At 37.3% G+C, this 14,807-nt stretch overlaps 1 protein-coding gene across 1 annotated transcript in view; it reads left to right on the plus strand.

The window, feature by feature from the left end:
* Positions 1-14,807, plus strand: part of LOC150105113 (disheveled-associated activator of morphogenesis 2-like) — a 575,640-nt gene that overhangs the window by 94,166 nt on the left and 466,667 nt on the right. The window contains exon 4 of the mRNA XM_090396160.1: positions 596-661. Coding sequence (XP_090252286.1) covers positions 596-661 — 66 coding nt within the window. The remainder of the gene's footprint in view (positions 1-595; positions 662-14,807) is intronic.

Here is a 14,807-nt window from a genome sequence, read left to right on the forward strand (position 1 = left end):
GGAACTTTTGTAAGAGTGGGATGAAGAGGTGTGTGAGGAGTAGAATTTTTACATGGAGAATTGTGCTGAATAAAATACATTGCTGGAACATGTTAATGCAGGGTCTTTTAAGGATTTTAAATTCAGTATGATAAATATGTTGTTAGTTGAATGAATGGTTTAATAGCAATAATAACAATAAAAATGTGTTTTTCATCTCACAAAACAGGCAAACTGCCAGATAAATAGGCGCACGCACGCACGCACGCACGCACACACACACAGATATACTAGCATTATAACCTTAGTTGCCTCATCCGTAATCCCAAAATCTCACTCTTCCTACAATACAAACCAGTCAAGAAATGCACATAATTAACAGACAAAAATATGTTTTTGAAGTATAGATTGTGTAGTTCAATTTTGATTAGATTTCTGCAGTGAATCTTGAGTCTATGCAGGTGTCATACAATAGTAATATTTATTGATACTTATATTTTAATTCTGTTGCATTTTCAAATTAAAAAAATACTCAAAACTTTTCTTTATTTCTTTAAGGAATATTTTTAAAAATATAATTTTTAAGGAATTGTTTTGATTGTTTTTCATTTTTAAGGAACCAGAAGAACCTTCTGAACATTATCCAGATTACTATATTGAACGGGTTAACTCCATGGCCAAGGTATGCTATTTCTGTAATTATGCCTTTTTAAAAAGGAATTCATTAAGTTGTGTAAACATTTAAAATTTCTTACAGACATTCAAGAAATTGGAGTATTATTATTATTACAATCACAACTTTCTAGCAAAATTTATCTAGCAAGGTACCTCTTGCTGGATACCTGTTATATCTTATTTTGAATATATTAACTGAAGATGCTCTCATAACCATCTAACAGCTCATCCCTCACATGTGTGAATCATATGCTTTCTGATCACTCTTCATCTTCTAGAATGATTCAGATTTCTAATCCTAGTTGTTGCAAGCAAAATCTCTCTTGAATCTATATTACATGATCCCCTTACTAATTTGTCATCATCATCATCAAATTCCTGCCATGTACCCTCAAGGGGTGTACAGGATATGATAGTACTACATGAAAAATTTACATCATTACTAACTTCATATCTACAATTTTTCTCCAAATCAGTCTGTTACTTCTCAAGACTCCAACATTATCAGATCTTATATTTCTATCTTCTAAGGCACTTTTTACCATATCAATCCACCTATATCTTGGTCTTCCTCTGGGTCGTTTTCCTGCCAACCTGGCAGAGATGTTTTGCAAATCTTTCCTCTCTCATTCTGTTTAAGTGACCATCCTACCTGAGATTAGCTCTGCTAATGCATTCCTGGATGCTGACAATGTCAAGTTCTTTCCTAATATCCTCGTTTTTAATATGATATTGTCATCGATGCCATCTGTTCACGCGTCTAATCTTTCTCAGGACTCTCATATCTGCAGTCTTTTGTCTTTGGTCCAGTGTTTTATTTCTGACCCAGCTCTCAGATCCATAAGTTAAAACTGGTTTGAACACTGTTTTGTATACAGCTAATTTAGTGTTCCGACTAATTTCTCTCCTATCTCATATGAATTTATTTAATTGACTTCCTAGCATACCAACATTGTTGATTCTATTGTCTATTTCCATATTTAATTTACCATTTTCACTAAGAATCATCGCCTAAGTAGCTAGCTGAAATATTTTACTTGTTCCACAGGTTCTTCATTCACAACGCAGTTGACATTTTCAACGATTCTGCCTATTTTCATTGCCTTTATCTTTTTATTGCTGACCTTCATACCATATCTATTACAACAGTTATTCAATTTAGTCAGGGAATCTTGCAGACTTGTAGTGGATTTTAGAAGTAAACCATCGTCCGAATAAAGCAAAGAGCTAACATTAACATCTCCAATTTTGATATCATATTTAATACCACTTTCTATCATAATGTGATCCATATAGATAATAAATAACAGAGGGGATAATGTACATTCTTGTCTCATACCAGATTTAACATTAAACCATCTTCCTGTACTTCCTTCAATTCTAACTGCTGACTTACAACTCAAATAAAGACTGAGTATTGCTTGATATAATGTCCCATTGACACCATATAACTGTAGCGTATTGAATAGCTTCTCTCTTTGTACTTTGTCATATGCCTTTTCTAGATCAACAAAACTTAAATACAGATCTTTGTTATATTCCCATTATTTCTCAACTATTTGTCTTAAAGTGAAGATCTGATCCTGACAAACTCTATTTCGCCTGAATTCAGCTTATTCTTCACCAAGCTTTCTTCCACAATTCTTCTCAACTTTCTCAAGCATACTTGCATGAATCTTATCAGGAATACTCAGTAGAGATATACCTCTGTAATTCTCACATTCAATTTTATTTCCCTTTTTATATATGGGTACTTGAACTGGAATCAGATGACTGCCTCCCCTTTTTAGACCTCAAACTTACCAGATGTGCTGAGAGCATTAAAATCTCAATTTTTAGAAAGCCTACTCATACTGACAGATACCTTCATGCTTCCTCCCATCATTATCCCCCACAAAAGTGTGATATTATTTCCACTTTAGCCCACCGAGCCAAATCATTACTTACAGAAGAAACAGAAATTGAAAATGAACTCCGTTTTCTTAAAAAAACGTTTATTAACAATGGTTTCTCTCCAAAGAAAATTGACAGATTTCTTTCCCCCAGGCACTCAACTACTTCTGAAGATCCCTCTTCCCCAAGAGCCTTCATCTCCTTGCCTTACATCAGCTCTTTCACCAAAACTGGCAAAGATTCTCAAGAAATTCAACTTCAAAACATGCTTCACTACGCTTCCAAAACTTCGTTCATTACTTAGCAAACATAAACAGAAACATCTTCCTACTCAGTTTCCAGGAGTATACAAGATTTTTTGTGATTGCGGAAAGCCATACTATGGACAGACTGCTAAATCAATCCTTCTACGTTTGGATGAACACCGTAGAGATATCTCCTATAACAGGACTAGAGCTAGCGCTCTCTCTAGCCACGTTCTCTTTTCAGCTAACTCAGACGAAGGCCGCCAGCACATTGTAAACTGGACTCAAACTGCTAACATCCATATGTGCTACGATGAACTCGAAAGAAAGATTGTTGAATCTAGGGAAATTTCTCTAGATTTCTCTCATATCAACAACAGCCTGAGTTACAATCTCTCTGACGCACACGTTGCTTCTGTTCAGTACTGGCGCACTCGCGACAGCACGTAGTATTCGTTTGTTTGGAACTCATACTTGCATTTTTTTCAAACACGCTACTGTTTTTTATACTTGTTCTGTTAGCACAATTTTAAGTCTCTGTAATTTTTTTATATACTTCTTTGATTGTGATACCTGAGGATGTTCATGTAACGAAACTAGTAAACTAGTAGTATCTTTTTTAAATATATCTTGTCATCTTTTCTCTCGGTAATAGTCATTAAACCTTTTTTTATAATATTCCAACCGAGTAAAAATGAATTTAAAAAAAAAAAAAATATATATATATATATATATATATATATATATATATACTATTAAAGCAGGTAATTACAATAAACTAGAAGACATCTGTGAAGTAGTGTCTTGGAATAAGAAACTGCACTGAAGAGGAATTAATAGCACATGGAAAGTATTCAAAGGGTATTGCTAGGAAGCTATATCTGACTGCATCCCCAGAATTAGATGAATAAATTACATGGGAATTAACTGGATGAAGAGACTTTAAAGCAGTGCATTAAAAGAGAATGCTGCGGATTCAATTTCATGAGAAGCATGATTATGATACTCAGAAGTGGTATGACCAGGACAGTGATGGCTATGGTGAGGAAAGCAAAAATTAGCTTGAAGCGAAGTTAACCGAACATGCCAAAGAAGAGCAAGATAATTCCATTAACCAAGGGTAGAGCTAGGATCGATGAAATAAATTATGCACCAATCAGTATCTCTGGTGCAGTCATCAAAGTACTAGAAAGGCTGGTTAAATTGCATTTGAAGGTGGGCAGACAGCAAAGATCCTCTATAGAGGGCAGCACAGTTTTGTTAAAGGCAGATCTTGCTTTGGCAATATGCACATATTCTATAATTATTGGGTAACAGCAGAACCAGATAAAAGGAAATGGGCATATTATTATGATACTTCTGGTATCATATTATGATACTAGAAACACATCTGATAAAGAATTCCTGTAAACTGGCTTGAACAGTCTAATTCTATGAACATTAATTAATTAATATTAATTTAAATTGTTAACCATAAGGTTATGCATTTTGGCCAAAGAATATTCCAAGCAGAGTATTATATTAATGTAAATTTGTTGCAAGTTGTCAACAAAACTAGATACTTCCAAGTTATGCTGCATGGAGAATTATAAATTAGGAAACAAATTGCTAAGGTGGTTAAGATGCCTTAGCCACTTCAGTAGTTATCTGATGTGATCATCAGACAAGTGTGCTGTTCAAGAGAACATTAATTTGTAGGAATAAGGAAGTTATTCTCCCACTTTATAACTGGACTACTTTGTGCACACACAATCAAATGGGTGTCAAGGAAAAGAGACAGTGACTCACAGTGAGACTAGCAGGTGATATTAGTGCTATGGAACTACAGTGGTACCTTGGTTTGCGAACATAATTCGTTCCGGAAATGTGCACGTAATCCAAAGCACTCGTATATCAATGTGAATTTCTCCATAAGAAATAATAGAAACTCGGATGATTCGTTCCAAAACTCAAAAATATTCATATAAAAATGATGAATACAAAATACATAAAGTAATTGAACACAGCAAGAGGGTGAGATGGTCTTTCATGGGCTTGTGACAGAGCATTGCATTCTCTTCTGCTGTAATGTAGGTCCTCTTTGGCATCTTTTTCCAAAAAATCCCACTCTCATCGCAATTAAAAACTTCTTGCGGCAGGTAACACTCGGAAACCATGAGCTTCTGAAACTCGGCAACGAACACCATTATCGTAGTACAGATAATAAAGAACAGTCACTACATTTGGACACAAAATAAAAAAATGCTTTATGCACACACATGTGGTCACAACGCTAGCACGAATGCTGACAGTACGAATGAGGTATGCCGACTGAGACCGTGCATGCGAGATGACTACCCACAATCCTGAGCGGCTTGTGATCACGTGATGCTTGGCAGACAAAGCATATAGGTAATACAGTACTCGTATTGCAAGATGTCGCTCGTTTATCAAGTTAAAATTTATTAAAAATTTTTGCTTGTCTTGCGAAACACTCACAGACCAAATTACTCACAATCCAAGATACCACTTTTTATTAATGAGGATGGATTCAGGAAGTGCAGAGAGAGAGAGAAAGAGAGAGAGAGAGAGAGAGGATTAGAGAGAAGATATAATAGAGATATACAAATTAGTAATATCAGAATGGGGAACTGGACAATGAGACTTATTTGTGCCTGTGGTCCAACAGACGGTTCTACTAGAGTAGAAGTGGAGGAATTGAGGCTTTAGAGAAAGCAACTGGCACAATGAAAAAGGAAAAGTTGGTCCTTGTTGGGGATCTAAATAGCAGAGTAGGAAATGATTGTCAGACATACAAAAATATTTTGGGAAAATTTGGAGAAAAGAGCAAAGCTAATACTTATGGCCAATACCTGTTGGATTTCTGCTCAGGAAAATGGACTGGTTATTACTAACACCATGTTCCAACATAAAAATGTGCATAAATTCACATGGAGAGAAGAGGCAAGGAATAAGAAAAGTCTCATTGACTATGTTATTGTTGATAGTGATGTTTGCTCCCTAGTGCAGGACACCAGAGTGTACAGAGGATTTGGAATTGGAAGTGATCACTATTAAGTGTTGAGCAGGATAAAATTGAATTTCATATTGAAAAGAAAAACATGTAAGAAAGTTTTAAAGCGAATAAAAGTTGAGCAGCTCTCAGATGTGAACTGTAGACTAATATACACAAAGATTATTGAAGAAAAAATGAAAGAGTTTGAGAACAGGAACCAAACCTTGGAGAGTCAGTGGAAAGCCTTGAAGAAAACACTGATTGATTCAGCCAGAGAGGCATGTGGTGATTTGGCATGTGGTCATTAAACCTTTTTATATATATATATATATATATTCATATTTATATATACTGACATAGATCCGAGAACTAGAAAAAACAATTAAATTTATTCAAAATGCAACATGTTTCATCGGATTGTCCAACTTCTTCAGGCATGGGAACATAGAAAGCAAATAAAAAACACTATAAGAAACATTGTATCACTATAAAAACGACTATTATAAAATTCAGTTATCTTTGAGCTGTAGCTACAGTCCGTGTTGAAGTTCTATTGTTGGGCATCTACGTTCGGCTGACTTCACGAGTGTGCCAATATCGGATAGCAGAGCTGAAAGAGTCTGGTACATTATAACTAAGGTTATTATTTATATGATGAGGGTCTATAACAATTTCCTTAGATTCGACTATGCGGCATTCTACCTCATCATGGCATATATGAAGGTTTGAAGTTGTTGTCCAGATTATCTCATGTTGACGGCCTTCATCATTTGTGTTTACTGAAAACAGTACATGGCTTAACAGGGCACTTGCTCTAGTTCTTTTGTAGGCAATATCTCTCTGGCATTCTTCCAGATGTAAGAGGATGGATTTTTCAGTTTGGCCATAGTATTGTTTCCCGCAGTCACACGTGATTTTGTAGACTCCTGGGAATTGTAGATGGTTGTGAGCTTGTTTGTATTTGCTTAAAATCGATCTTAGTTTAGAAAGAGTAGAGAAGCAGGTTTTTATGTTGAATTTTCGTAAAATTCTTCTTAGTTTTGTGGAGAGCGAGCTGATGTATGGGAAGGAGATATAACCTTTGGGGTTGTTTTGATGGCGATGGTATAGTTGCTTATTAATAGTTTTTGACAAGTAGCCATTACTTGTGAAGATTCTTTGTAGATGTTGTAGTTCATTTTTTAGCTCTTCATCATCTGCCCCATTAACAGTCCCCCCGTCTCCTGTATTAGCTAACATCTTTTTTGAAGATTTCAAACGAAAGGCAATCTCCTCAGCTACTCTTAATTATTATTATTATTATTATTATTACTATTATTAAACAATACCTCATGGAGTCAAAGACTCATCTAGGAGGTCCTTTTATCTCACACACATCTCATCATACCGCATCTTAAACACATTCAAACTCCCTGCAGACACCACACTCTCAGGCAAGGCATTCCAATCACTCACAACTCTGCACGAAATAAACCTGCCTCTCACTCCCCTACTCACACCCTCTTTATACAGTTTCCATGGATGACCTCTGGTTCTCCCCTGATCTTCCACTATTCTCTGTAGAACTTCTCCACCATTGATCCTATAACAACCCCTTACCAACTTGTAGGTCTCTATCATATCTCCCCTCTTCCTTCTCTCCACTAGACACTGCAAATTACATCTTTTTAATCTTTCCTCATACTCGACATTCCAGAGGTTAGAAACTACCTTAGTCAGTCGCCTTTGAACCCTTTCCAACAGCTCTTCATCCTTCTCAAAACCAGGTGACCAAATCTGGGCACAATAGTCCATGTGTGGCCTAATCGAAGCCTTATACAATGGAACAAGAATCTCCCTACTTCTACACGTCAGTGTCCTCTGCATCATTCCCAGAAGTCTTTGTGTTGTCTTCACAATTTTGGCGATGTGTCCCCTAAATTTTAGATCCTTATCCACTATCACCCCCAGATCTCTTATTTCCTCTACTTCCAACAATATATTCTCGCCAAGCATAAATTCTGCATCCCATCTTTGTTTTCCAAATTTTAAAACCTTACATTTTGCAACATTGAACTCACATCCCCATTTGCTTGCCCAATCACTCAATTTATTCAAGTCTTCTTGCAAGGCCACAACATCTTCACTACTCTTTATGGTTCGTCCCAACTTTGCATCATCTGCAAACAACTGAATATCTCCATCCAAATCTTCGCCAATATCATTAATATACAAGTTAAATAGTAATGGTCCTAAAACAGATCCCTGAGGCACTCCGCTAGTGACTTTCCTTTTCCTGGATATTGCACCCCCATACACATCTTGTTGATACCTATCAGATAGCCAGTCTCCAATCCAATGCACTAATCTAATATCCAACCCCATCTGCTCTAGTTTGTCTGTCAACTTATCGTGAGGTACTCTATCAAAAGCTTTTGCGAAATCCAAGTATATTACTGTGTATCCTTCTCCTCTGTCCAAGGAAGCAGTCACTTTATTGTAATAAGTAAGTAGATTACTAAAACATGACCTCCCTTTAGCAAATCCATGCTGTCCATCAAAGATTATACCATTGTTGTCAACCCAACTCTGGATCCTAGTCCTCACAAGCTTCTCCAACAACTTAACCACAACACCTGACACACAGATAGGCCTATAGTTAAATTCTTGAGTTCGATCACCTCCTTTATGAAGTGGCACAATCTTGCCCTCCTTCCACTCTTTAGGGACTTGACCAAGTGCAAGACTCGTATTAAAAAAATATGTCAATGCAGGTGTCAACTCTCTGGCACATTCCTTCAGAATACGCGGTGATATATTATCAAGTCCCACAGCCCTATTTACATCTAGTTTACTCAACTCCCCAAACACCTCATGCTCACTTACAGTCAGTCTCTCCTCCCCATCATCAACTGCTCTTAATCTCTCCATGAAGTCACATTCACAAGATTGAAAGATCTTTATGAACTGCTCATTAAGTATCTCCACCACACATTCTGCAACAGCTGTCTTTATACCATTTCCTCCAATCAATGTCATCCTTCCATAATCATTCTTTCTTTTGCTGGCTACATATCGAAAGAACTCCCTAGGATTCTTTTTGGCTTCATTAGCTAACTGCTGTTCATACCTCTCTTTAGCTACTCTCACCAACCAAGTCACCCTCCTTGCCTTGTCTTTGTAGACCTCATGAAATTGGTTACTTCCACTTCTCTTATGCTGCCTCCACAATGCCCTTTTTCTCTGTATTGCATGCTTAATCTCTTTATTCATCCATCTCACACCTACCTTATTTAACCTTCTCACCAATGGTATACATTTAGACATTGCATCTACTAAATATTTTTTGAAAATCCCCCAAGCTGCATTGATCTCTTTTCCAGCTAACTCCTCATTCCATGCTACACCTACAAGCTGTCTCCTGAGCTCTTTATAATCACCCCCCCCCTTGTAGTTCCACATATAACCTTTTTTCACAGGGGTCCTTGCACTGCTGGTAATCACCTCATGGTCACTTTCACCAGTTGGTGGATGATTTGATACCTCATTGATAATTACATCCTCCAATGAGATGACCAAATGCAAGACCCTTAATCCTCGTGTGCCCTCTGTTACATACTGTCTGAGGTAGTTATCCCTCAAAAACTCAAGAAACTAATTTTCTTTACTTCCAGTTGCTATCTCTTCATTCCAGTCTATATTGCCATAATTAAAATCACCCATAATGATCACCCTTTTCTTATTTGCTTGGCTTATTTGACTGTACATTTCACTATCACCACCATCCACATTACCAGGTCTATAACAACATCCCACCAAGTATTTGATTCTATTCACCTCTATCTCACACCATACTGCCTCAAAACCACTGGCCCCATTTCCCTCTGGCATCTCTACCTTGTATGTACATAACTCTTTCTCTATCATCAATAGCACTCCCCCTCCCTTTTTACCCCTTCTATCCTCATGAAACACATCGTACCTATCCATCTCTATTCCTGTCAGGATGTCATCCTCATCTAACCATGTCTCACTTATTCCGACAATCTCTGGGTGCACAGAGGCAATTAGTGCAACCATTTCATCCGCCTTGTTTCTTATACTTCTAGCATTGGTATACAAACACAACAACTCATTTCTGGATCTACAGCTACTTCCACTGATACCACTCACTCGATGTGATCTCTCCATGCTGGACTGAGGCCATTTCCCTTTCTGCTTCTTCATTTTAGAACCTTTGCAATTCCATCTGTTTCCTTTTGATCCCTGATCATCCCATTACTTTCCTGCTTACAAATGCTCTCACTTCCTCTTGGAGCATCCACCTTTCTCACGCTGTGTATCCCTGTCCACCCTGAGCCTCCCTGTTTCCCTGCTCCTCTTGTACACCCATTCTCTCATTTTCTATACTCATACCACTCACTTCCCCATTCATTTCCACTTCTTCAATCTCTCCTGTCTTACTCTCCTGCTCTTCCACATCACTCCCCTCTCAATCTGATTCATTCTCTCTATTCACTTCTCCACTTTCCAGCAGCAGTCTCTCCAAGCGACTCACACCATAACCACTGAATTGCAGTCGATCGCTCCCATACAGCTCACTTCGTCCCTCAAACTCATTCCACACATTAACAAACTGTACTCCTATCTCCTCACACATTTCAGCCAGAATATCATTCATAATCCTTGCTCTCTGCCTCATTTCACCACAATCATACCTAGGCAACACACTGACTACCCTTCCTGTCACACTATTCTCTTTTATCTTTCCAAGCAGTCTCCTGACATTCATTTTGACATGCTCTTTGTTCTCTCTCATATCATTTGTACCAATTAATACAATTAACTCTTTTGCTCGTTCCTGCCTCATATTCAATGCCTCAATCTCTCTACTCATTTTACCGCCTGGAAAACATACCTTGTGCATTTTATCCTCTTGCACACCTTTAATAAGAGTCGCCATACAACGCCACTCGCTCATCTTTCGTTAACTCTTTCATGCCATCATGATTTATTTTAATAGTTTTGACCTGAATTCTCTTAAATTTCGTCCCTTCATCCAATCCAATTCACCTTCCGAATTAAATCTTTCTAACTCTCGACCCCCTCTTTTCACTTTCCCTCTCATTCATCCTTCTTTGTTTCCGTACTTTCGGTCCAACATACGTCCAACTTTCACTATCATTCTTCTCACTTTCACTCTCACATATCTTTCTTGTTTCCGTACTTTCGGACTAACATGCATCCAACTTTCGCTATCATTCTTCTCACTTTTACTGTCATTCATCTTTCTTTGGTTCAGTACTTTCGTTCCAACATGTGTCCAGCTTTCGCCATCATTCATTCTTTTTTCACTATCATTCATTCTTACGATTTTTTTTACTTGTAATTTCTGCATCACACCATTTCTACTTTCATTCGTTCTCTCAATTTCGTTTCTTTCCGCCTCACTTTCGTCCCTTTTAACATCCGTTACGGTTGTCAAATCGCTCTTTTTCTTTTTTCCCTGATTTTTTAACATTTTTTCGCCTGTCTTTTCACCATTCTTTCTCTTTCAAACGTGCACTCGCGACACAATCGGTACTAGCACTTTCTGTCATCAATTTCATATTTGCATTCATCGATTCCTCGTTCAGGTCACATTTCACACACACACTTCTTCCATCCGCACTAAACATCCACAAATCATTTATGTAATCGAAGGAATAAATATAACAGACCTCACAGTTAACGAAATGACTGAAATCTAAATTAAAATCATGGAATGACAATGCCGCTGCCATTTTTTTTCTTTTTCTGCAGGTTACTAGGTCTAATATTAACGATTTCGTATTTAGTTTAGGCAAGAAAAAAAACCACACACTAATAATATCGGTAGCATACAACGTTTACAGCCTTAAAGTTTAGCTACTTAAACAATTACGCATATATACTTAATTATTCCTAGTAAAACTTATCTGAATCAGGAGCTCTTCAAAACACGTCCGTAGCGCTTGACCCACTAGCGCAACCAAACATTTGTAGGTGACATATTTCTTATCTGGGAACACGCCACCGATAACCTTCAGTCTTTTTTAAATAATTTAACAACTTCCACCAAGACATCAAATTAACAGTGGAGGTTGAAGAAAATGTATCTCTTCCCTTCCTGGACGTAAGACTTCTGATTCTATAAAAATCTCAATCTTGAGAAAATCTACACACACAGATAGATACCTGCATGCATCCTCACATCACTATCCTTCACAGAAAATGGGTATCATATCAACTCTAGCACATCGTGCCAGATCTGTACTGTCAGATGATGAAGAGCTAAAAAACGAACTACAACATCTACAAAGAACCTTCACAAGTAATGGCTACTCATCAAAAACTATTAATAAGCATCTATACTGCCACCATCAAAACAACTCAGAAACACAAGACAACCCCAAAGGTTATATCTCTTTACCATACATCATCTCGCTCTCCACGAAACTAAGAAGAATTTTACGAAAGTTCAACATAAAAACCTGCTTCTCTACTCTTCCTAAACTAAGATCGATTTTATACAAATACAAACAAGCTCACAACCATCTTCAATTCCCAGGAGTGTACAAAATCACGTGTGACTGCGGGAAACAATACTATGGCAAAACTGAAAAATCCATCCTCCTACATCTAGAAGAACATCAGAGAGACATTGCCTACAAAAGAACTAGAGCAAGTGCCCTGTCAAGTCATGTATTGTTTTCAATAAACACACGTGATGAAGGCCGTCAACATGAGATAATCTGGACAACAACTTCAAACCTTCATATATGCCATGACAAGGTAGAACGACGCATAGTCGAATCTAAGAAATTGTTATGGACCCTCATCATATAAATAATAATCTTAGTTATAATCTAACGGACTCTTTCAGCTCTGCTATCCAATATTGGCACACTCGTGAAGTCAGCCACACGCAGATGCCCAACAATAGAACTTCAACACGGACTGTAGCTACAGTTCAAAACTAACTGAATTTTATAATAGTCGTTTTTATAGTGATACATTGTTTCTTATAGTGTTTTTTATTTGCTTTCTATGTTCCCACGCCTGAAGAAGTTGGACAATCCAATGAAACATGTTGTGTTTTGAATAAATTTAATTGCTTTTTCTAGTTCTCGGATCTATGTCAGTATATATGAATATGAACATATCCCAATTCCGAGTTAATATTACAGATCGTTATATATATTGCCACCTCCTAAATCAAAATTGTATGATCACTCTCACAGATAGAAACCATCCAAAACAAGGCAGTTATCCCAGTAATTCTATAATTTCTGTTTTCCTTGTTTTGATAGTTTCTATCTGTGCAGTCATCCCTGTAGTTGAAATCACCCATAATGATAACCCTTCTTGTATCCATAAGATGGTAGGTGTTGCTCTGTGTCTGTTGTCTATTTTATGTGTTCTCATAAAAAAAGTAAGTTTTTAACCTCTTGCAGAGCTATTTCACAAATAGTTATCTGTGTTGGTGTTGCTTATAACTCAAAAGAAGAGTTGTTTTGAACTCTTCAGCTATAATTATATAAATCATACCTTGTCATATTTTCACATTTTATTATCAATTCCTTCTGCCGAGTAGTATTCCCTCATTATGGCTTAGTCAAAATTAAACCAAGACTTTGTCACTCACATTACTTTTGAACAATGAGTTAATGAAGAACAACTAACAAATGCCATATCGGGATTTTTGTGAGAAAGAGTTACATGTGGAACTATAAGGCGGGTGATTATGACAACTCAAGAAGCAGCTTGAGATGTCATAATCAGTTGCATGGATCTAGGAATTGCATGGAAAGGAAATCAAAGCTTCTTGGTCTCTACGCATGAATTATCTAGCATAGGCAATGACTGAGTGTATTCTGAAGGTCGGGAGATTAAATAAGGCAAGTGTAAAATGGATAACTGAAGATGTGAAGTGTGCAATCTGGAAGAAAAAGGCATCGTAGAGGTGGCACAAGATGAGTGGAACTAATCAAGTTACATGAGGAGTACAAAGAGCAAGCAAGGAAGGTGACTCACTTAGTAAGGGTTGCAAAAGTGCAGTATGAGCAGCAGTTAGCAAATGACACTAAAAGGAATCCTAGGGAGTTTTTTCAATATGTGGCCAATAGAAAGATGAGTGATTATTGGAGGATGATGTTCGTTCATGAGTGATAATGGGAGAATGATGAACACTGAGCAGGATATAATAGAAATGTTTTTTTAAACAGTTCATTAAAGCATTCCATAATTGTTTCTTCATAAAGGAGATGATAAGAATAAGGTTTCAAATTATAGGCTAATTTGCTTCTCTGGAGTTTTGATCAAAGTGTTGGAGAAGCTAGTGAGGACAAGGATTCAGAACTGGGTGGACAGCAGTAGAATTCTCTTTAATGGACATCATGGGTTTGCTACAGCCCATCTGAGACCCAGATAAACCAGAGAACAAGAAACTAGAAGAAGATAAAAAGAATAAAAGAGTTGCCCAACGATAAAAATAATACCAAAAAAAGTAACAAAACATAATTCCAGAGTTCTGCTACTTGAAATATCCATACCAGATTTAGAACTAGTCCCCAAACTCAACCAGGGCAGAACAGGCAACAACCAACCCATATCTTCATCTACAAAGGAACACACTAAAGTAACTACAAGAGCAAAGAACAAAGAATAAATCTTGTCAGGGAAAGGTGGAATTCATCACCAGTTATTAAGAAAGACACCGAGGGAGGCCACATGCTACATGCACCAGCTATCATACTTATTCTTGAATTCATTCACACTGCCTGTACATACAGCATCCAATGGCAGTCCATTCCAATCATGCACCATGCACCACTCTATGAGAGAAAAATCTAGCCCTCATCCCCTTCTTAGTGGCATTCATTATCAGCTTCCAAGGAGCTGAGAATGAATGCTCTCTTGTCCTTTCCCCACCCTCCATAAATTAATAAATTCTAACAGTTAAAATCCTGTATGATCCTTTCAGAAGTTTGTAAGTCTGAATCATATCACCCCTCTATCTC

Source organism: Typopeltis vanoorti, chromosome 7 (genome assembly GCF_054136105.1).
Source record: "Typopeltis vanoorti isolate ZY-2024b chromosome 7, IOZ_Tvanoo_1.0, whole genome shotgun sequence".
Lineage (NCBI taxonomy): Eukaryota > Metazoa > Arthropoda > Arachnida > Uropygi > Thelyphonidae > Typopeltis > Typopeltis vanoorti.